General features: G+C 35.4%; 3 protein-coding genes and 1 long non-coding RNA gene across 4 annotated transcripts; 1 reads left to right on the top strand and 3 right to left on the bottom strand.

The window, feature by feature from the left end:
• Window positions 1–427: 427 nt before the first annotated feature.
• Window positions 428–2,707, bottom strand: LOC110778533 (probable xyloglucan endotransglucosylase/hydrolase protein 23). The gene is made up of 3 exons (XM_021983112.2): window positions 2,348–2,707; window positions 1,504–1,697; window positions 428–1,057 (listed from the first exon to the last, which is right to left on the bottom strand). Exons 1-3 carry the CDS (start codon window positions 2,630–2,632, stop codon window positions 670–672), a joined length of 867 nt encoding a protein of 288 aa, XP_021838804.1. The 5' UTR covers window positions 2,633–2,707; the 3' UTR covers window positions 428–669.
• Window positions 945–11,528, top strand: LOC130468114 (uncharacterized). The gene is made up of 2 exons (XR_008928519.1): window positions 945–1,078; window positions 6,547–11,528. It is a non-coding gene; the product is annotated as an uncharacterized lncRNA (long non-coding RNA).
• Window positions 4,848–6,935, bottom strand: LOC110780246 (xyloglucan endotransglucosylase/hydrolase protein 22). The gene is made up of 3 exons (XM_021984672.2): window positions 6,581–6,935; window positions 5,982–6,175; window positions 4,848–5,356 (listed from the first exon to the last, which is right to left on the bottom strand). Exons 1-3 carry the CDS (start codon window positions 6,851–6,853, stop codon window positions 4,957–4,959), a joined length of 867 nt encoding a protein of 288 aa, XP_021840364.2. The 5' UTR covers window positions 6,854–6,935; the 3' UTR covers window positions 4,848–4,956.
• Window positions 11,321–13,826, bottom strand: LOC110778622 (probable xyloglucan endotransglucosylase/hydrolase protein 23). The gene is made up of 3 exons (XM_021983201.2): window positions 13,322–13,826; window positions 12,936–13,129; window positions 11,321–11,871 (listed from the first exon to the last, which is right to left on the bottom strand). Exons 1-3 carry the CDS (start codon window positions 13,586–13,588, stop codon window positions 11,490–11,492), a joined length of 843 nt encoding a protein of 280 aa, XP_021838893.2. The 5' UTR covers window positions 13,589–13,826; the 3' UTR covers window positions 11,321–11,489.
• Between the last annotated feature and the right edge of the window lie 756 nt (window positions 13,827–14,582).

The following is a 14,582-nucleotide window of genomic DNA, read 5'->3' as shown; positions in this document are numbered from 1 at the left end:
TAAGTAAGTTACTTTTTCCTCTTTCTGCATCATGTACTTGAAAAGGTGGATTTTCTTTACGGGTATGCACGAGTCGCACGACTGCAAGTTACTTCCTCAGTTTTTTTTACTTGAACCATTTGCAATTTTACACTATTCACACAATCTCTGTTATCACTTTTTTTTTTTTGTGATTGTACATAATGAATTAAATAGTCATGTGAGATCTTATTAGATTTGTCTCGATATATATATATATATATATATATATATATATATATATATATATATATATATATATATATATATATATATATATATATATTCAAATATCATTCTTTTTTTGTAATTTTAGCTAAAGTATAATTAGAGATATTAATGGCTAAAGATTTGCATTAACAAGCGTGAAACATCAAATAGTGCAAGTAATAAAAAACGGAGGAAGTACTTTTTAGTTGATTCTAATAATCTCATGACTTTGTTTTTATTTTATTTCTGAAGTTTATATACTCCGTACTTCGTTGCATAAATACAAACTTATTTCTTACTATTACTACTTTATAAAGATGAAACAGTTTATGAATACAAACTTATTTCTCATGTATGAGACTTCTGTACAAAAACAAATACATACAGAAAAATCTACACTTAGCAGAAAGCAGAAACTATATTACAAAACTTGTGACTTTATTAGGTAACTGTGCATTCCTTAGGAAAGCCCTGAGGGAACCTTTGTGTATCTGTGCAGTAGTTGTAAATCATGGAGTTCTTCTGCACCCATCGCAGCCTCTGCTGACTTATAGTATCAAGCTGTTGTTTCATCCAGGAAGATGTTGACCCGGACCCACGACATGAAGATCTTCTGTTTGACCAAACACATGCATTGGCATTGAAGTTTCTGTAAGAAGCTGTAAATGGAGCCTTGGTCCAGTCCGTCTTGACCCGCCCGCCTTGCGTTGCCCAATCCTCGGCGTCCCAGAGGCTTGAGTATATCCGCATTGGCTGGCTCTTTGGGAACGGGACTCCAATTGATTCCATGTTCTTAAATTCTCTGATGGGTGTACCATCCACGGAAAATCTGAGATCAACCAGTAGCAAGGTAAAACTCCTAAACAGTTATGATCATATGCATACACTACCCATTTCATCACATCTGATTTGCTTGTCCTTATACATCGTATTTAACAGTTACAAATAAGGTACTCCCTCCGTTCTTGAATGTTAATCCCTTTTAGAATCTAAGACAATCCAATATTAAGTAGGCTTGTCACATGAATGTAACCCATGTGGGGGGTAGGAGAGAGAAATAATTAAGGGGATGAGAATAAATGTATAATTTGGAGTAAACAAGTGGGCTATTTTGATTCTTATGAGGGTATAATAGAGATAAATGTTGGACAAATAAGGAGAGATTCCAAAAGGGACTAATAAAAAAGAACAACCTAATACGGAAAGAGGACTAACATTTAAGAACGGAGGGAGTAGGAATTGTATGTGAATGAATTGAATAGATTGGTTACTTACATAATTCTGCGGGGGTTCCAGAGAACAGAATAGGTGTGAAAGTCGGCAGTAGGGTCGAACCAGAGACGGAATTGTTGCTCTCTGCCACCTTTCCCTTGGGTGAAAACGTTTGTATGGAGAGTGTATGGCTGACCGGTAACGTTACCCAGAAATTCGAAGTCTACTTCATCGTGGGTAGGTCCTTGGGAGGATAACTGTAATTTTAAGAAAACAGAACGTCAAATTTTGATAGAAAGCAGGGTGTTTACTGTTGACGTGACTAGTGATCCAGTTCAGGGGGTGGGTCACCAGTTGGTAGAAGGTTCACCCGGTTGTTGCATGTAGAACTTCATATAACCTGATTGTTTTATATTTTTGACCCCTCAAAAAGCACATTTTTATAGTATAAAAGCAGCTCGGTTAGTTTAGAGCCATTCAGTAGTAGTAGAAAGCAGGGTGTTGACTGTTGAGGTGATTAGTGAGCCAGTTTAGGGTGTGGTCACCAGTTGGTAGCAGGTACATCCGGTTGCATGTAAAACTACACGTAACCGGTTCGTTCTGTATTTTTAACCCCTCAAAAAGCACATTTTTATAGTTTAAAAGCTTAGTTTAGAGCCATTTAGTAGTAGTAGAAAGCAGGGCGTTGACTGATGAGGTGATTAGTGAACCGATTCAGGGGGTGGGTCACCAGTTGGTAGAAGGTACACTTGGTTGCATGTAGAACTACACATAACCGGTTCATTTTTACTTTTAACCCCTCAAAAAGAACATTTTTTTAGTTTAAAAGCAGCCTAGTTAGTTTAGAGCTATTTATTTAAATTTTTGGACAAAATTAAAGGGATGATGAAAGACTTTAGGGACTTACGTAGTAAGCAGTCACTGTACCAGCTGAGTTTCCATGGACAAGTTTGATTTGCATGTCAATTTTCCCAAAGAGGTATTGGTTCTTAGACTGGAAACCAGATCCAGACGATTTGTCAAGTGAGAGGGTTAGATACTGACCGTTATTTAGGATCTTGGCACGACCATCGCCCCAAGTTAGGTCAAATTTCTGGTTGAAATTTCCAGCAGCAGAAGAAGCTGCTGCAGTTAAATACACAACTACAAGAACTTTAACAAGAAGGATATAAGTAGTAGTATTAGTAGCCATGGATAGCTAATGATGGTAAGTAATTAAGTACTATATTTAGTGGATGAAGATGTTTGTTTGAATGTTCGATGAGTTCGTAGTATGCGTGGATTTATATGTCAGGAGATGGTGAATGATGATCAAGGCGGCTGGTGAAGTTGGTAGAAAGACAATGACTTGGTGATTACTACGTACTAATCCACTATTATGGATAGAATTTGGGATTATAGTTAGGAAAAGTTCAAATTATGAAGGTGAAACAGCTGGTGGCTTTTCATGAAGCACTAATAACTAATGAATTACGTAGTAGAATGAAAAAGGATGAGGAAGACATGCACCAGCTGTGAATTTTCTGTTACCTCATACAGCTAGTGAACTCAAGGTGAAAAGGATGGTGCCTTTTGACTCAAAAGTTTGACTAAGACTTTGTTCTCTTTAGTCTCCACCTTATTCTTATTGTTTGTTAGATTAGACCAGACCCAGAAAAAGCAAAAAACACTCACATAAACGTTCAGACTAGAGCATACCAGATTAGACAAGACCAGAAACTAGAAAAATCAAACCAGATCAGGTGAAGAGAACAAGGCCTAAGGAGTTCTCTACAAACCAATTGCTAGAAGTTTTAATACGTATACCAACTTATCCAACTAGTTTGTGCTCACCGTTTGGTGCTAGCACTAACAATAGGTCCCATTTGAACCCTCATGACTTCTTGGTCCCGTATTTGCATTCTATACACTTGGGATAAGGGGGGAATGGTAAGGGATCCTCACACCTACCCACTCTCACTTTATAAGGTTCGAACCCCAAACCTCGAGGATATATGGAAGAAAAGGTCTTATCAAGTGATTTGAGTCAAACCTTGCTTGGTTGAGAAGATTGTATATATCCATGGACATTAACACATGAAATTTGTCACTAATTATACGTACATGTTTATTGTCACTTAACAAACAAAGCTGTTATAGTAGAGAATAGTTGTTTGACTTTGTCAAACAACGGGCAAGGATCCTGTATTATATTGTACGGAACATAACGAGGGCCGAGGAGAGGGAAAGAGAGGGATCTGCTCTGTTACCTTACCTCAAATACCCATGTCGGATCCTCGACACTCGGACATGAGTATAAACACTCCAACACTTCATTTTAGACCAAAATCATTGATTATTTTCACAAAATAGCCTTGTCGGACACTTGAATACGTACTCGTGTCCGATATGGATATCCGTGTTTGGGTAACGTAGGGGATAGGATCAAGGGGATGAGATCATAGATGCTTCCAATTGTTGTAGATGATTGGGATACTAGAATTTGTGCATAGAGGTTGGCAATTTAAAATACTGGTGTTTGAAAAGCTACCAAAGTAACTTTCAGGTGGTTAGAACTTAATAGTGTTTCATATTTGAATCCGTTTATCATGGATTACTTGTTTATATCTTTTTTTATTAATTTGAATAGAACCACTATTGATGCAACTATTGGTTTGCCATATGATAATGCACTTTATGCTATTGGTTAATATACAACCACTAACTTTAAGTAAAATCATTAACCAACTGATCAGTGACCACTCAATTAGTTATTGCCATACTATTTAGGAAACCATGTCCTCATATGCATTGAATCATCTGTCCCTAAGCACTAATTACCTCTTATATTCAGATTACTAAGATCTAAGGTCCCGTTTGGTTATAAGTTGTTAGCTGGTTGCCTGGTTCTATTAACTGGTTTAACTAGCTGGTTGTATTTAGACGTTTGTGTAAAAGTGTTTGGTAAATAGTTGCTAGTTGTTTAAGTTATCAAACAACTTATAACCAAACCACTGTTGTAGGCGCCTTTTCCACCATTGTGTGTGCTCTTTGTGCTTCACCGCGATGGCGAGTTGCCTTCCATTCTTTTTTTTTCTTTTTTTTGGTGCAACAGGAGCCTCCATTCTAGTGATTAAGAATTTAATGTCTTAGTAATCATGATTAATATTTCTTTAATTGAATAATTAAAGAATGAAATAATCACATCTCCACTCATGTCCTCGCTTTTCAATGTCTGAACCGTCTTTGCCCCACAAAGGAGAAAAAGCAAAGAAAGATCATATAAATGTTGTTGTTGTTGTAGCAGTAGTATGTAAGTAATAACAAAAATGTACAATAAGTCACATATTCGAATTTTCCCTCCTTCGTTTCTGAGTTCTAGTCATTTGCACACAAAAAATGCAAATAAATAAATAAATAGAACTTGATTTTCTAATGTAATAAAATTTCTTTATTATTTCAATGAATAATGAATATAAATCAATTTAATTTAATAACATTTCCTACCAAAAATAATAATTACTGATAAGAACTTAATTAGTTGGTGGCAGAGCACTCTTTAGGAAGACCTTGAGGAAACCTTTGAATATCAGTGCAGTAGTTGTAAATCATGTAGTTCTTCTGCACCCATTGCAGCCTCTTCTGGCTTGTGGAATCAAGTTGTTGGTTCATCCATGGAGAAGAAGCCCGAGCCTGACCCGACCCGAGGCAAGAAGATTTACCATTGGACCAAACACAAGCGTCGGCGTTGAAGTTCCTGTAAGAAGCTGTAAATGGAGCCTTGGCCCAGTCTGTCTTGACCCGCCCGCCTTGGGTGGCCCAGTCCTCGGCGTCCCATAGGGTCGAGTAGACCCTCATTGCCTGGTTCGTTGGGAATGGGACTCCAATTGATTCCCAGTTCATGAATTCTCTAATGGGTGTACCATCCACTGTGAATCTGAAATCAAACACAAATTAAGTTTAGAGATAGTTAACCAGCCAGAAACCCAAAGCAAGAAATAGTGTAGGCTATAATTAGTTTAAGGACAATGATAATAGGCTAGAGTGTTAACGAGCTAAGCCTGCTCGTGAACTACTCGATGCTAAGCTTGACTCAATGCTAAGCTTGGTCAAAGCTTGACTCGAGCTCAGTTCGGCTCGTTAAGGTTCGGCTCGAGATCTTAACGAGCCAAGCCTGAGCTATCAATGACTCGACTCGAAAGCTCGTGTACAATACATGTATTTTTATAAAATAACTATTGCATAAATTAATTTTTAAGTAGATATTATTTTTAACCTATAAAACGTGAAATTTTTGATAAACATGTTTCTTAATTAAACGTTTTATGATCAACCTCGAACGAGCTTATTGAGCCTCAACGAATCAAACCGATCTCAGGTTTTAATGTTTCGAGCTCGAGGCCAGTTTCCCAGGCTTGACAAGCTCGGTTTTAATGTTTTGAGTCGAGCTTGTAAAGGCTCGGTCTCAGATCGGCTCGGCTCGGCTCATTAACACCTCTAGTTACGGCCCTAATTCTTCAGTTGCTTAATTGATTAGAATTGGTGGTGATGAATGAACTTACATGATTCTTTGGGGGTTCCAAAGGATGGAATAAGTATGGAAGTCGGCAGTGGGATCAAACCAGAGGCGGAACTGTTGCTCCCGGTCACCTTTTCCTTTGGCGAAGACGTTAGTGTGAAGAGTGTAAGGTTGGCCAGTCACATTACCCAAGAATTCAAAGTCTATCTCATCGTGGTTTTTTCCTTCAGAAGATAACTGTAACATAACAACAAACATGGTTATTAAAATCGCAATTTGAATCTTAAAATCTTACAAAAATTGTAACAGAACTACACAATATGTCACCAACGTCATCATCTGTACTACTTTTGTTTCAAAATAATTTTTACGCTTACTGTTTCGTTCTATTTTATTGACATGAAAATTTATCAACTTATCCTTTTTACCCCCATAATATTTAAAATTTTCCACTCACTTTATCTTACTTTATTCATTTTTTTCTTACACCCACCAAACTTTTTTTACCTATCTATCTTATTTTATCCATATTGTTATGTTCTACCAAATTTTTTATTTTAGTCTTAATATTTATACAAATAGTAACTGTAAACATATTTATGGAACAGAGATAGTATTAGAGAAGAGGGAGGCCGGACTTACATAGTAGGTAGTGACAGTGCCCGCAGAGTTCCCAGGAACGAGCTTAATTTGCAAATCGATTTTCCCAAAGAGGTACTCGTTCTTAGACCGGAAGCCCGAACCCGAGGTCTTATCAAGAGAAAGGGTAAGAAGCTGACCATTGTTTAGTATCTTAGCACGACCGTCACCCCAAGTGATATCGAAATCCTGGTTAAAATTACCAGCAGCAGACGCCACGGCAATGAAAGAGGTAACGACTAGTAGGAGTACATTAACAAGAGCAAAAACTGCCATATTGAAATGTAGCTAATAAATATTACTTGGTTTGAATGAAATTAAGATAGATTTTTGTGAGTTTGTGTTATGAGTAATGTGCATGAATGGAGAAGTGTATTTATACTGGGAAAAGGATGGTAACGGGGCGGCTGGTGAAGTTGGTAGAGCGAGTGTATGGGTTGACTGGTTAAGTAAGCTGAGGTTGCGCGGAATGTTCGAATTATGGAAGGGCGATACAGCTGGAGATATTGCATGCACGGGGTAACCAAATAGGCAAATATTTATTACTCTTTTTTGAAAAGGAAATAGTATTCAAAATTAGGATAATCTACTCTTGAAAGTTTAAAACTGTATCCTAATTTATCTAAAGAAATAAGGGAAAAAAGTGTACTATCTACAACTCTACAAGTGGGTCTATAATTAGATATGATCAATTATATCCCGACTCGACTCGGCTTGAAAAAGTGCGGGTTTGAGTAGTCTAAAATATGCATTTTAGACCAAAATCCGAATCTCGTACGAAAAAGTCCGTTTTGGCCCGTAAAGCCCGCACCAAATTTATGGGATTGGACGTGTTTTTTTGTGTTAAAGTTCGGTCCGGCCTGAATTTTGATCACCTATAGTCTATATCTTGTTGGGTTGGAATGTGGTGACCAGCACCTGCGTTTTAATTAGATGATGCACGGTTAGCTTCTCGGTAGGTATGGCGTGTAGTAAAATTATCTAAATGCGTTAGCAAATGTTTGTCATCATCCATAAGCAAATGTTTGTCATCATCCATAAGCAGCTGAATTTTCCATTTCTGCAAAACTGAATGATTGGTAAATTGTCTCTCTCAATGAAAATGTGTGTAATACTTCCCCGGTCGGCGAAATTTTGAAAATTTTGATCGTGAATTCTCATTAGCCTATAAGAAATAATATAGCCATGTGGGGTCTTGTTAGATTCGTTTCATATATATTTTTGAAATATCAATTTTTATAACTTTTACGCGTGTAGTAATAGAGTTATTTACGTTTTAAGTCGTGTCTTAGAGATCGTAAAAAGTCAAATAAGTCAATCTTTTAGAGATATAGGGAGTACAAAGTATTATTTTCAAATGCTAATAGTAGTCCATAATGGTCCATCGCAGAGGGCTAAGCTTTTGTCATAAAAGGGAGCCAAATATTATACTCCCTCCGTCCCGGAATACTCGATCCGGTTTGATCGGCACAGAGTTTAAGGGATTTGAATTGACTTATTTAATTTAATAGGTAGTAGTTGATAGTGGGGTATTATTTTAATGTAGGTAGTGGGAAGTGGGTTAAGAGGTGGGGTTGGGGGAGAGTAGGGGTTGAAATTTTAATTATTTTTTATATGGAATAGGGGTAGGTGGGTTAATAGGGGTGGAGTGAGAAATAATATAATATTGTTAGAATATTTCCATTTTTAGAAACAGGTCAAGTATTAAGGGACGTTCCGATAAGAAAAACAGGTCAAGTATTACGGGACGGAGGGAGTAGTACCAAAAGAAAGGAAGTTTTTGGAGTCAACAACCTCAAATTGTGCCAAGGGAGGTCATCAAAGTTGCCTCCTATTTGGGCCCACACGGCAAGTGATCCCTAGGGAATTAAGGGACGGTGTATTTTGACTTTTTTCCAAGAAGGTTTCAAACGAACCATAATTGTAGTAGTTTTATTGTTTATTTTCACTGATTACAACAAGTTGTAAATGTACCACATGAAAAGTTGGGTTGGCAATTAGGTATAGAAAACGGAACAAGAAAAGGTAACATATAGTTATGGGAGCGGGGAAGCAGAACCGGCCTCTATTATGCATCTGGTGTATGTGTTTATCTAAGATAAAATTTGCCTAATTTTATAATTTATGCTCACTGGAAAATTATAAAATGAGGAAAAATGATCAAAACCCAAAAAATAAAAAATAAAAAACATAAAAACATTACGTGTACCTAACTCTAAATATGATCGACTATTATTCAATTTATTCTAGGGGAGAAAAATTATGGTCCATATGGACAAATAAAAAAAAGAGGAGGTTACGAAGTATTTACAATTGTGTTGTAGGTTGATTGCCTTGTTTTACACATGGCAATGGATTAGTGGGAATAATAATGAGTAGCGATACTCGTCAAAAACAAAAAAAAAAAAGTAATGAGTAGCAATAGAGTGGGATGAATCATGAAGTAGGTGGATAATAGTTTTTGGTAATACACAACTTATAGTTTTTCTCTTAAGAACAACATAAGCGTTAAGTCTTAAATTTTGAATTTTGCTGACATAGCATATAATTTGTCTAGTTTTAAGATAGGCATGTCAGTTTGTAGTATTGAAGTGAGATAGTCTTAATAAAGTCTTAAATTGAGTCTTGAAAAACTAAGACTCAACTTAAAATTCAAATGTGAGTTAACTAAATACAAAATATTAAGACGTTATATTATTTGAGATATTTTAAATGAGTTTGAGGGGTGAATACCTAAATTTGGATGAGTCTGAAGAAGTTTTAACAAAATTTAAATAATTAAATATTAGTGAAAAATTGATGACATTGACGAAATTTTTAAGATAAAACCTCCTTGATGTTGCTCTAAGTCCTAAGATTCTTAAGTTGAGTTTAAACTCAATTACATTTAAGAAATGTTTAGTTTGATGCGAAATGTTGTCATGGGAAATTTCTACTTTTGAAAACACTCTATTTGGAAATACTTACGTATTAGCGTATTATAATTTCGGAAAAGGCTGCATGTACACCTAGTATATAAGATTCTCATGTACACCGCCATTAATTTGTTGACACATCATCAAACCCACTAAAAAATGAGAATGAAAGACAATAAATATGCCATTTCAACCAATAGAAAAACATGGTGTACAAGATATTTTGTACACTTGTACACTAGGTGTACATGTAGTAGGATCCTACAATTTCAAATGAATAGCCTTACAATTCCGTGACCAATTGTGGCAAACTTGATACCCTATTAACTTTGATAAAATTTTGTAAGTACAAATATTTACTCAGTACTAATCCGTTAACAGATGGTAACTTTGAAGTTTTGTGATTTTATAAGGTGGTAATTTTGAATTAAAATTTTATAAGGTGGTACATTGAAAAGGTGGACTTTATAAGATGGTAAATTTAAAATTTTTCTAATATTTATAGGATATTTTTTTTTCTAAGGAAATAATATTTATAGGAATTTCTGTTACATTTGTCAAACAGTAAGTGTGAAAAATAGGATGCATTTTAGGGGCTATTTCTGAAAACCATAAACCTCTTATTTCGAATTGAGTTTAGTGACGTTAATACGTCCGATCCTTTACTTGGAGAAGAAGTGTTCCTATTAGACAGCTGGACTCCCTTGATGATCCTTCAAATATCCTTTCTTTCTTTGGCACACCAACTTTTATTTCCTTCAATGGTATCTCTTAATTTGGTCCACAATCTCATCGTCATACCAAATTCCATTTTTCTCCAACTAAGTTTTGAGTTAATCACACGTAAATGCCAAATATCGCCTATGTAAAATTCAGAGTCATATGAACTGTTTGTCTGTCTGGTGCCTAATTGAATACCAATTGAGTCTGCTGCTTAAAAGACCATTTGGCCAAATACAACATAAGCTAATACCACCAACTTATGTTGGTGGAGTTGGCGGGGAACTCACCTTGTGACTTGGAGGTCACAAGTTCGAGCCCCATCAACTGCAAAATGCTTGGGAGTGGCTCAAGCGATGACATGCGGAGCTGAGCTGGTTAACCTGTGTTAGGTGCTGGTTCAGTAGGGTCCTTTCTTCTTACCTATTTAAAAAAAAAAAAAAAAACATAAGCTAATACCCACTAAAGACTCATAACTCTATTCAAGCGGCCCAAGGCCCATTAGTGATAAATGCCTTACCAGTATTCATTACAAGATCATTATATATATGTCGCCTTAGCGCATATATCAAGACACGTTAATGGAAAAAGCTTAGAAATAGTGCAACAATTTCATGAACAACCATGCTTGTTTACTAGGAATGTAGTGGGCGCTTTCGTGCTATTTCGACTCATTAACTATTTTCACATAGTCTTTCATCTTGATAAATAACCTTCAGAATAAAGTGGTTGCTTCAAAAGATTCAATACATAAGGAAGTTCTTCAGGAATTGTGTTGTGTACAAGGTGGACAAGTCTCAGGTCGATCAAGCATACAACCTCGTCGATAAAGGCTGTAAATCACAGCGATATAAAAGAAAGTATACAAAATGTTTGATTCTACGATCGTAACTATGGTGAAAGGAAGTTGTGATTCGAATGTTATGTATTTGTTAGATTCAAATCTTTATGTAGATGTCGTATGACTTTTTATCAATGAATTGATTTGATTATCAAAAAAATTATTACGGAGTATATTCAACTAACTTTTTTACTTTTATCTTAATATTTGTGCAAATAGTAACTGCAAAGATCCTTACAAAACGGAGGAATTAAGCTTGTGTAACAATTTAACAAAACACAATTATTCCTTTCCATTCAACACTTCCTTATTACCACTTGACTCTACAATGAAATACTACTCCATATCCCATTTTGTACAAAAACAAATTGTTACACTACAAAAAACAAGATTAATACAGCAAAACAGAACCCAGTTTTTTTTTTTCTAAGACTAATTAAGCAACACTGCACTCTTTAGGCAAACCCTGAGGAAACCTCTGAATATCAACACAATAATTATAAATCATATAATTTTTCTGCACCCATTGCAGTCTACTCTGGCTAGTAGCATCAAGTTGTTGGTTCATCCACGACGAGGCGGTGTTACAGGTGGTTCGACCGTTGGTTGAAACACAAGCATTATCAGCATTGAAGTGCCTGTATGAAGCCATAAACGGAGCTTTGGCCCAATCTGTTTTGACCCGCCCGCCTTGGGTTGCCCAGTCTTCGGCATCCCATAGGCTTGAGTATATCCTCATTGCTTGGTTCTTTGGGAATGGGATTCCAATTGATTCCATGTTTTTGAATTCTCTAATAGGTGTTCCATCTACAGAAAATCTGTAACCATGAATGAATAATAATACAAGGGTAAGTATAATTTATAAAGTATGTATTCACCCTAAACACAATCTTGGTAAGCAAACTTAATTAAGTATTACTCCCCCATAGTTACGTTCTGTTAGATTAAAAACACGGGTTTTAAGAAAAGTGATACTTCATTCTATTTCTAATAATTGCAACGTTAGTAACTTTCACGCGTGCCTATGCAAAACTTTGATCGTTAATATCTTTAATTCTCTTTAAGAAAAAAATATAAAAAAAGTTAACATTTTGAAAATACGAATTGAGACAAATCTAACCAGATGCTACGGAGTACATGATTATGTTTTATCTTAATTATGTATAAATCACCAACAATATTCAAAATAGAATATGTGAATAGTGTAAAATACATAAACGTTGTGAGTATTAAAAATCGGAGGAAATATATAATACAGAGTACGCAGGGAAGTTGGATATAGTATTCAGGTAATTGGTTTGCATTAATTGCATGAGACTTGAGATATAGTACACGAAAAAGTGGATTATAGACCTATAGAGTTATAGTACATACTTCATTCGTTCCTTAAATATTGCACCATATTGATTTTACGCTTCTAGTGCACAACTTTGACTCTTAATCTATTGAATTATGCATAGTAAAAATTATAAAAAAATGATATTTAGAAAGTATGTGTCGATGCGAATCTAACAAGATCCTACATGATTAGGTATTATCTTATGTATATATTTATAAAAGATAGTCAAAGGCACAACGTGATAGTATAAAAGTCAAAATGGTGCGAAATTTGTGGAAAGAACGGAGGAATATATTTGTTTTGTTATTTTTAATCCATTTTTAATTAATATAGTACATGAGAAAGTTGAGAATCTATTGCCCAATTAAAAAACCTAGACTATCTTTTTTGGGATAGAGAAAGTATAACAAGTTGTCTCTCCGAATTTTTGTTATCATGTTATTAGTTTTAACTAATTTAAATAAACGTACATGTATAACATGATAATTAATTCGAGACAGAAAAAATTATTCCGAAACGGAGGAAATATTATAAAGTACTTACACAATTCTTTGGGGATTCCAGAGGATGGAGTAGGTGTGGAAATCGGCAGTAGGATCAAACCATAGACGGAATTGTTGTTCACGATCGCCTTTTCCTTGTGTAAAAACATTGGTATGAAGAGTGTACGGCTGACCTGTCACATTACCCAAGAATTCAAAGTCTATCTCATCATGTGTGGCTCCTTCTGATGATAACTGCAAATTCAACAATTACAAAATAAATTATGAGCAAATAATTTAATTAGAGATATTAATGGTTAAAGATGTGCACTGACAAGCATAAAAGTTCAAACGTTGCAACTAAAAGAGAACGGAGAAGTAAATCAGTAATCAAGATGGTAAGTAATATGAGAAAATGAGTAACATGTACGTAGTGTATATACTTACATAGTAAGCAGTTACGGTACCAGCAGAGTTCCCCTGAACGAGCTTAATCTGCATATCGATTTTTCCAAAGAGGTATTCGTTCTTAGACTGGAAACCGGACCCGGAAGTCTTGTCAAGAGTAAGGGTAAGGAGTTCACCATTGTTTAGAATATTGGCACGACCGTCACCCCAAGTGATATCGAAATTCTGATTCAAATTACCGGCGGCCGAGACCGCGACAACTAAAGAAGCAAATAGAAGAACACTAAACATAGTAGAAGAAGCCATATAGAGAGAGTATTATACTTTGTATGTAAAGTTGTAAACTTATTGTTTGATGATGATATAACATAATGTTATGCATGGGGAGGTTATTTATAGTGCAAAATGTATGAGATGTTAAAATGTCAAAAATGGATAAGGAAAGGCGGCTAGTGAAGTTGGTAAGAGAGATTATGACTTATTTGACTTGAAAGACGTAACAAAGAAGGTTCAAATAAGGAAACAGCTGTTGCCTTTGCATGGTGCATTATGAATTTATGAAATTAAAACCATATGTTTGAAAATACATAATAATAAAGCATGGAAAAGGGGAGAAATTATATATAAGTGAGGTTTGATTTGATTTTAATGGCGTTTCTTTAGAAGCTGACCGAAGCTGCCAACTATTGGTTTTGAGAATAGGTGATACGGATACGCGGTGTTAGTGTTTGCCCCACGGTGCATGACAATTGCCTTTCTCTGGAAGGATTGCGTCAAATTTAATGACATGAAGGAAGGGTATTTTGGTCATTTTCAATCTTTGACTTTTAAGGTTCTTTTTGTTTTAAAAAATATATTAAAATTTGAATTTTTTTTTAAACAAAAAACCGAAGTAATTGTTTTTGCAGGTCAAGTTTACAATATGAGAACCAATACAAGCTGGTGGAGTTGGCTGCAAAATGTTTGAGAATGGCTTAAGCGTAGACATATATGTAGACTGACTAATCTGAAATAAGTGTTAGGCCAGTAAGGCTCTTATTCATTCCTTTTAAAAAAAGAAAGTTATACGGAGTAGTATAAGAGAAATTAGTTGCTGAACTTTTCCAAAACGTACAATTAAGAAAACATTTTAAGATATTTGATAGTAGTGTAATTTAGATTTCATGGAGATGTCTATAAGCATCCGAGTGTACTTATTTTCTAAGTACATTAAATGGATGTAAGAATTGTTAGGTTTCACAATAGGGTGTACTAGAAGCCCATAAGGACCAAGTCATAGTTCCCCTTCACTAAAAACATG

This window comes from Spinacia oleracea, chromosome 2 (assembly GCF_020520425.1).
Source record: "Spinacia oleracea cultivar Varoflay chromosome 2, BTI_SOV_V1, whole genome shotgun sequence".
NCBI classification, from domain to species: domain Eukaryota; kingdom Viridiplantae; phylum Streptophyta; class Magnoliopsida; order Caryophyllales; family Amaranthaceae; genus Spinacia; species Spinacia oleracea.
Note: the sequence above shows the minus strand (reverse complement) of the source record. Positions and strands in the feature narration are given on the sequence as shown.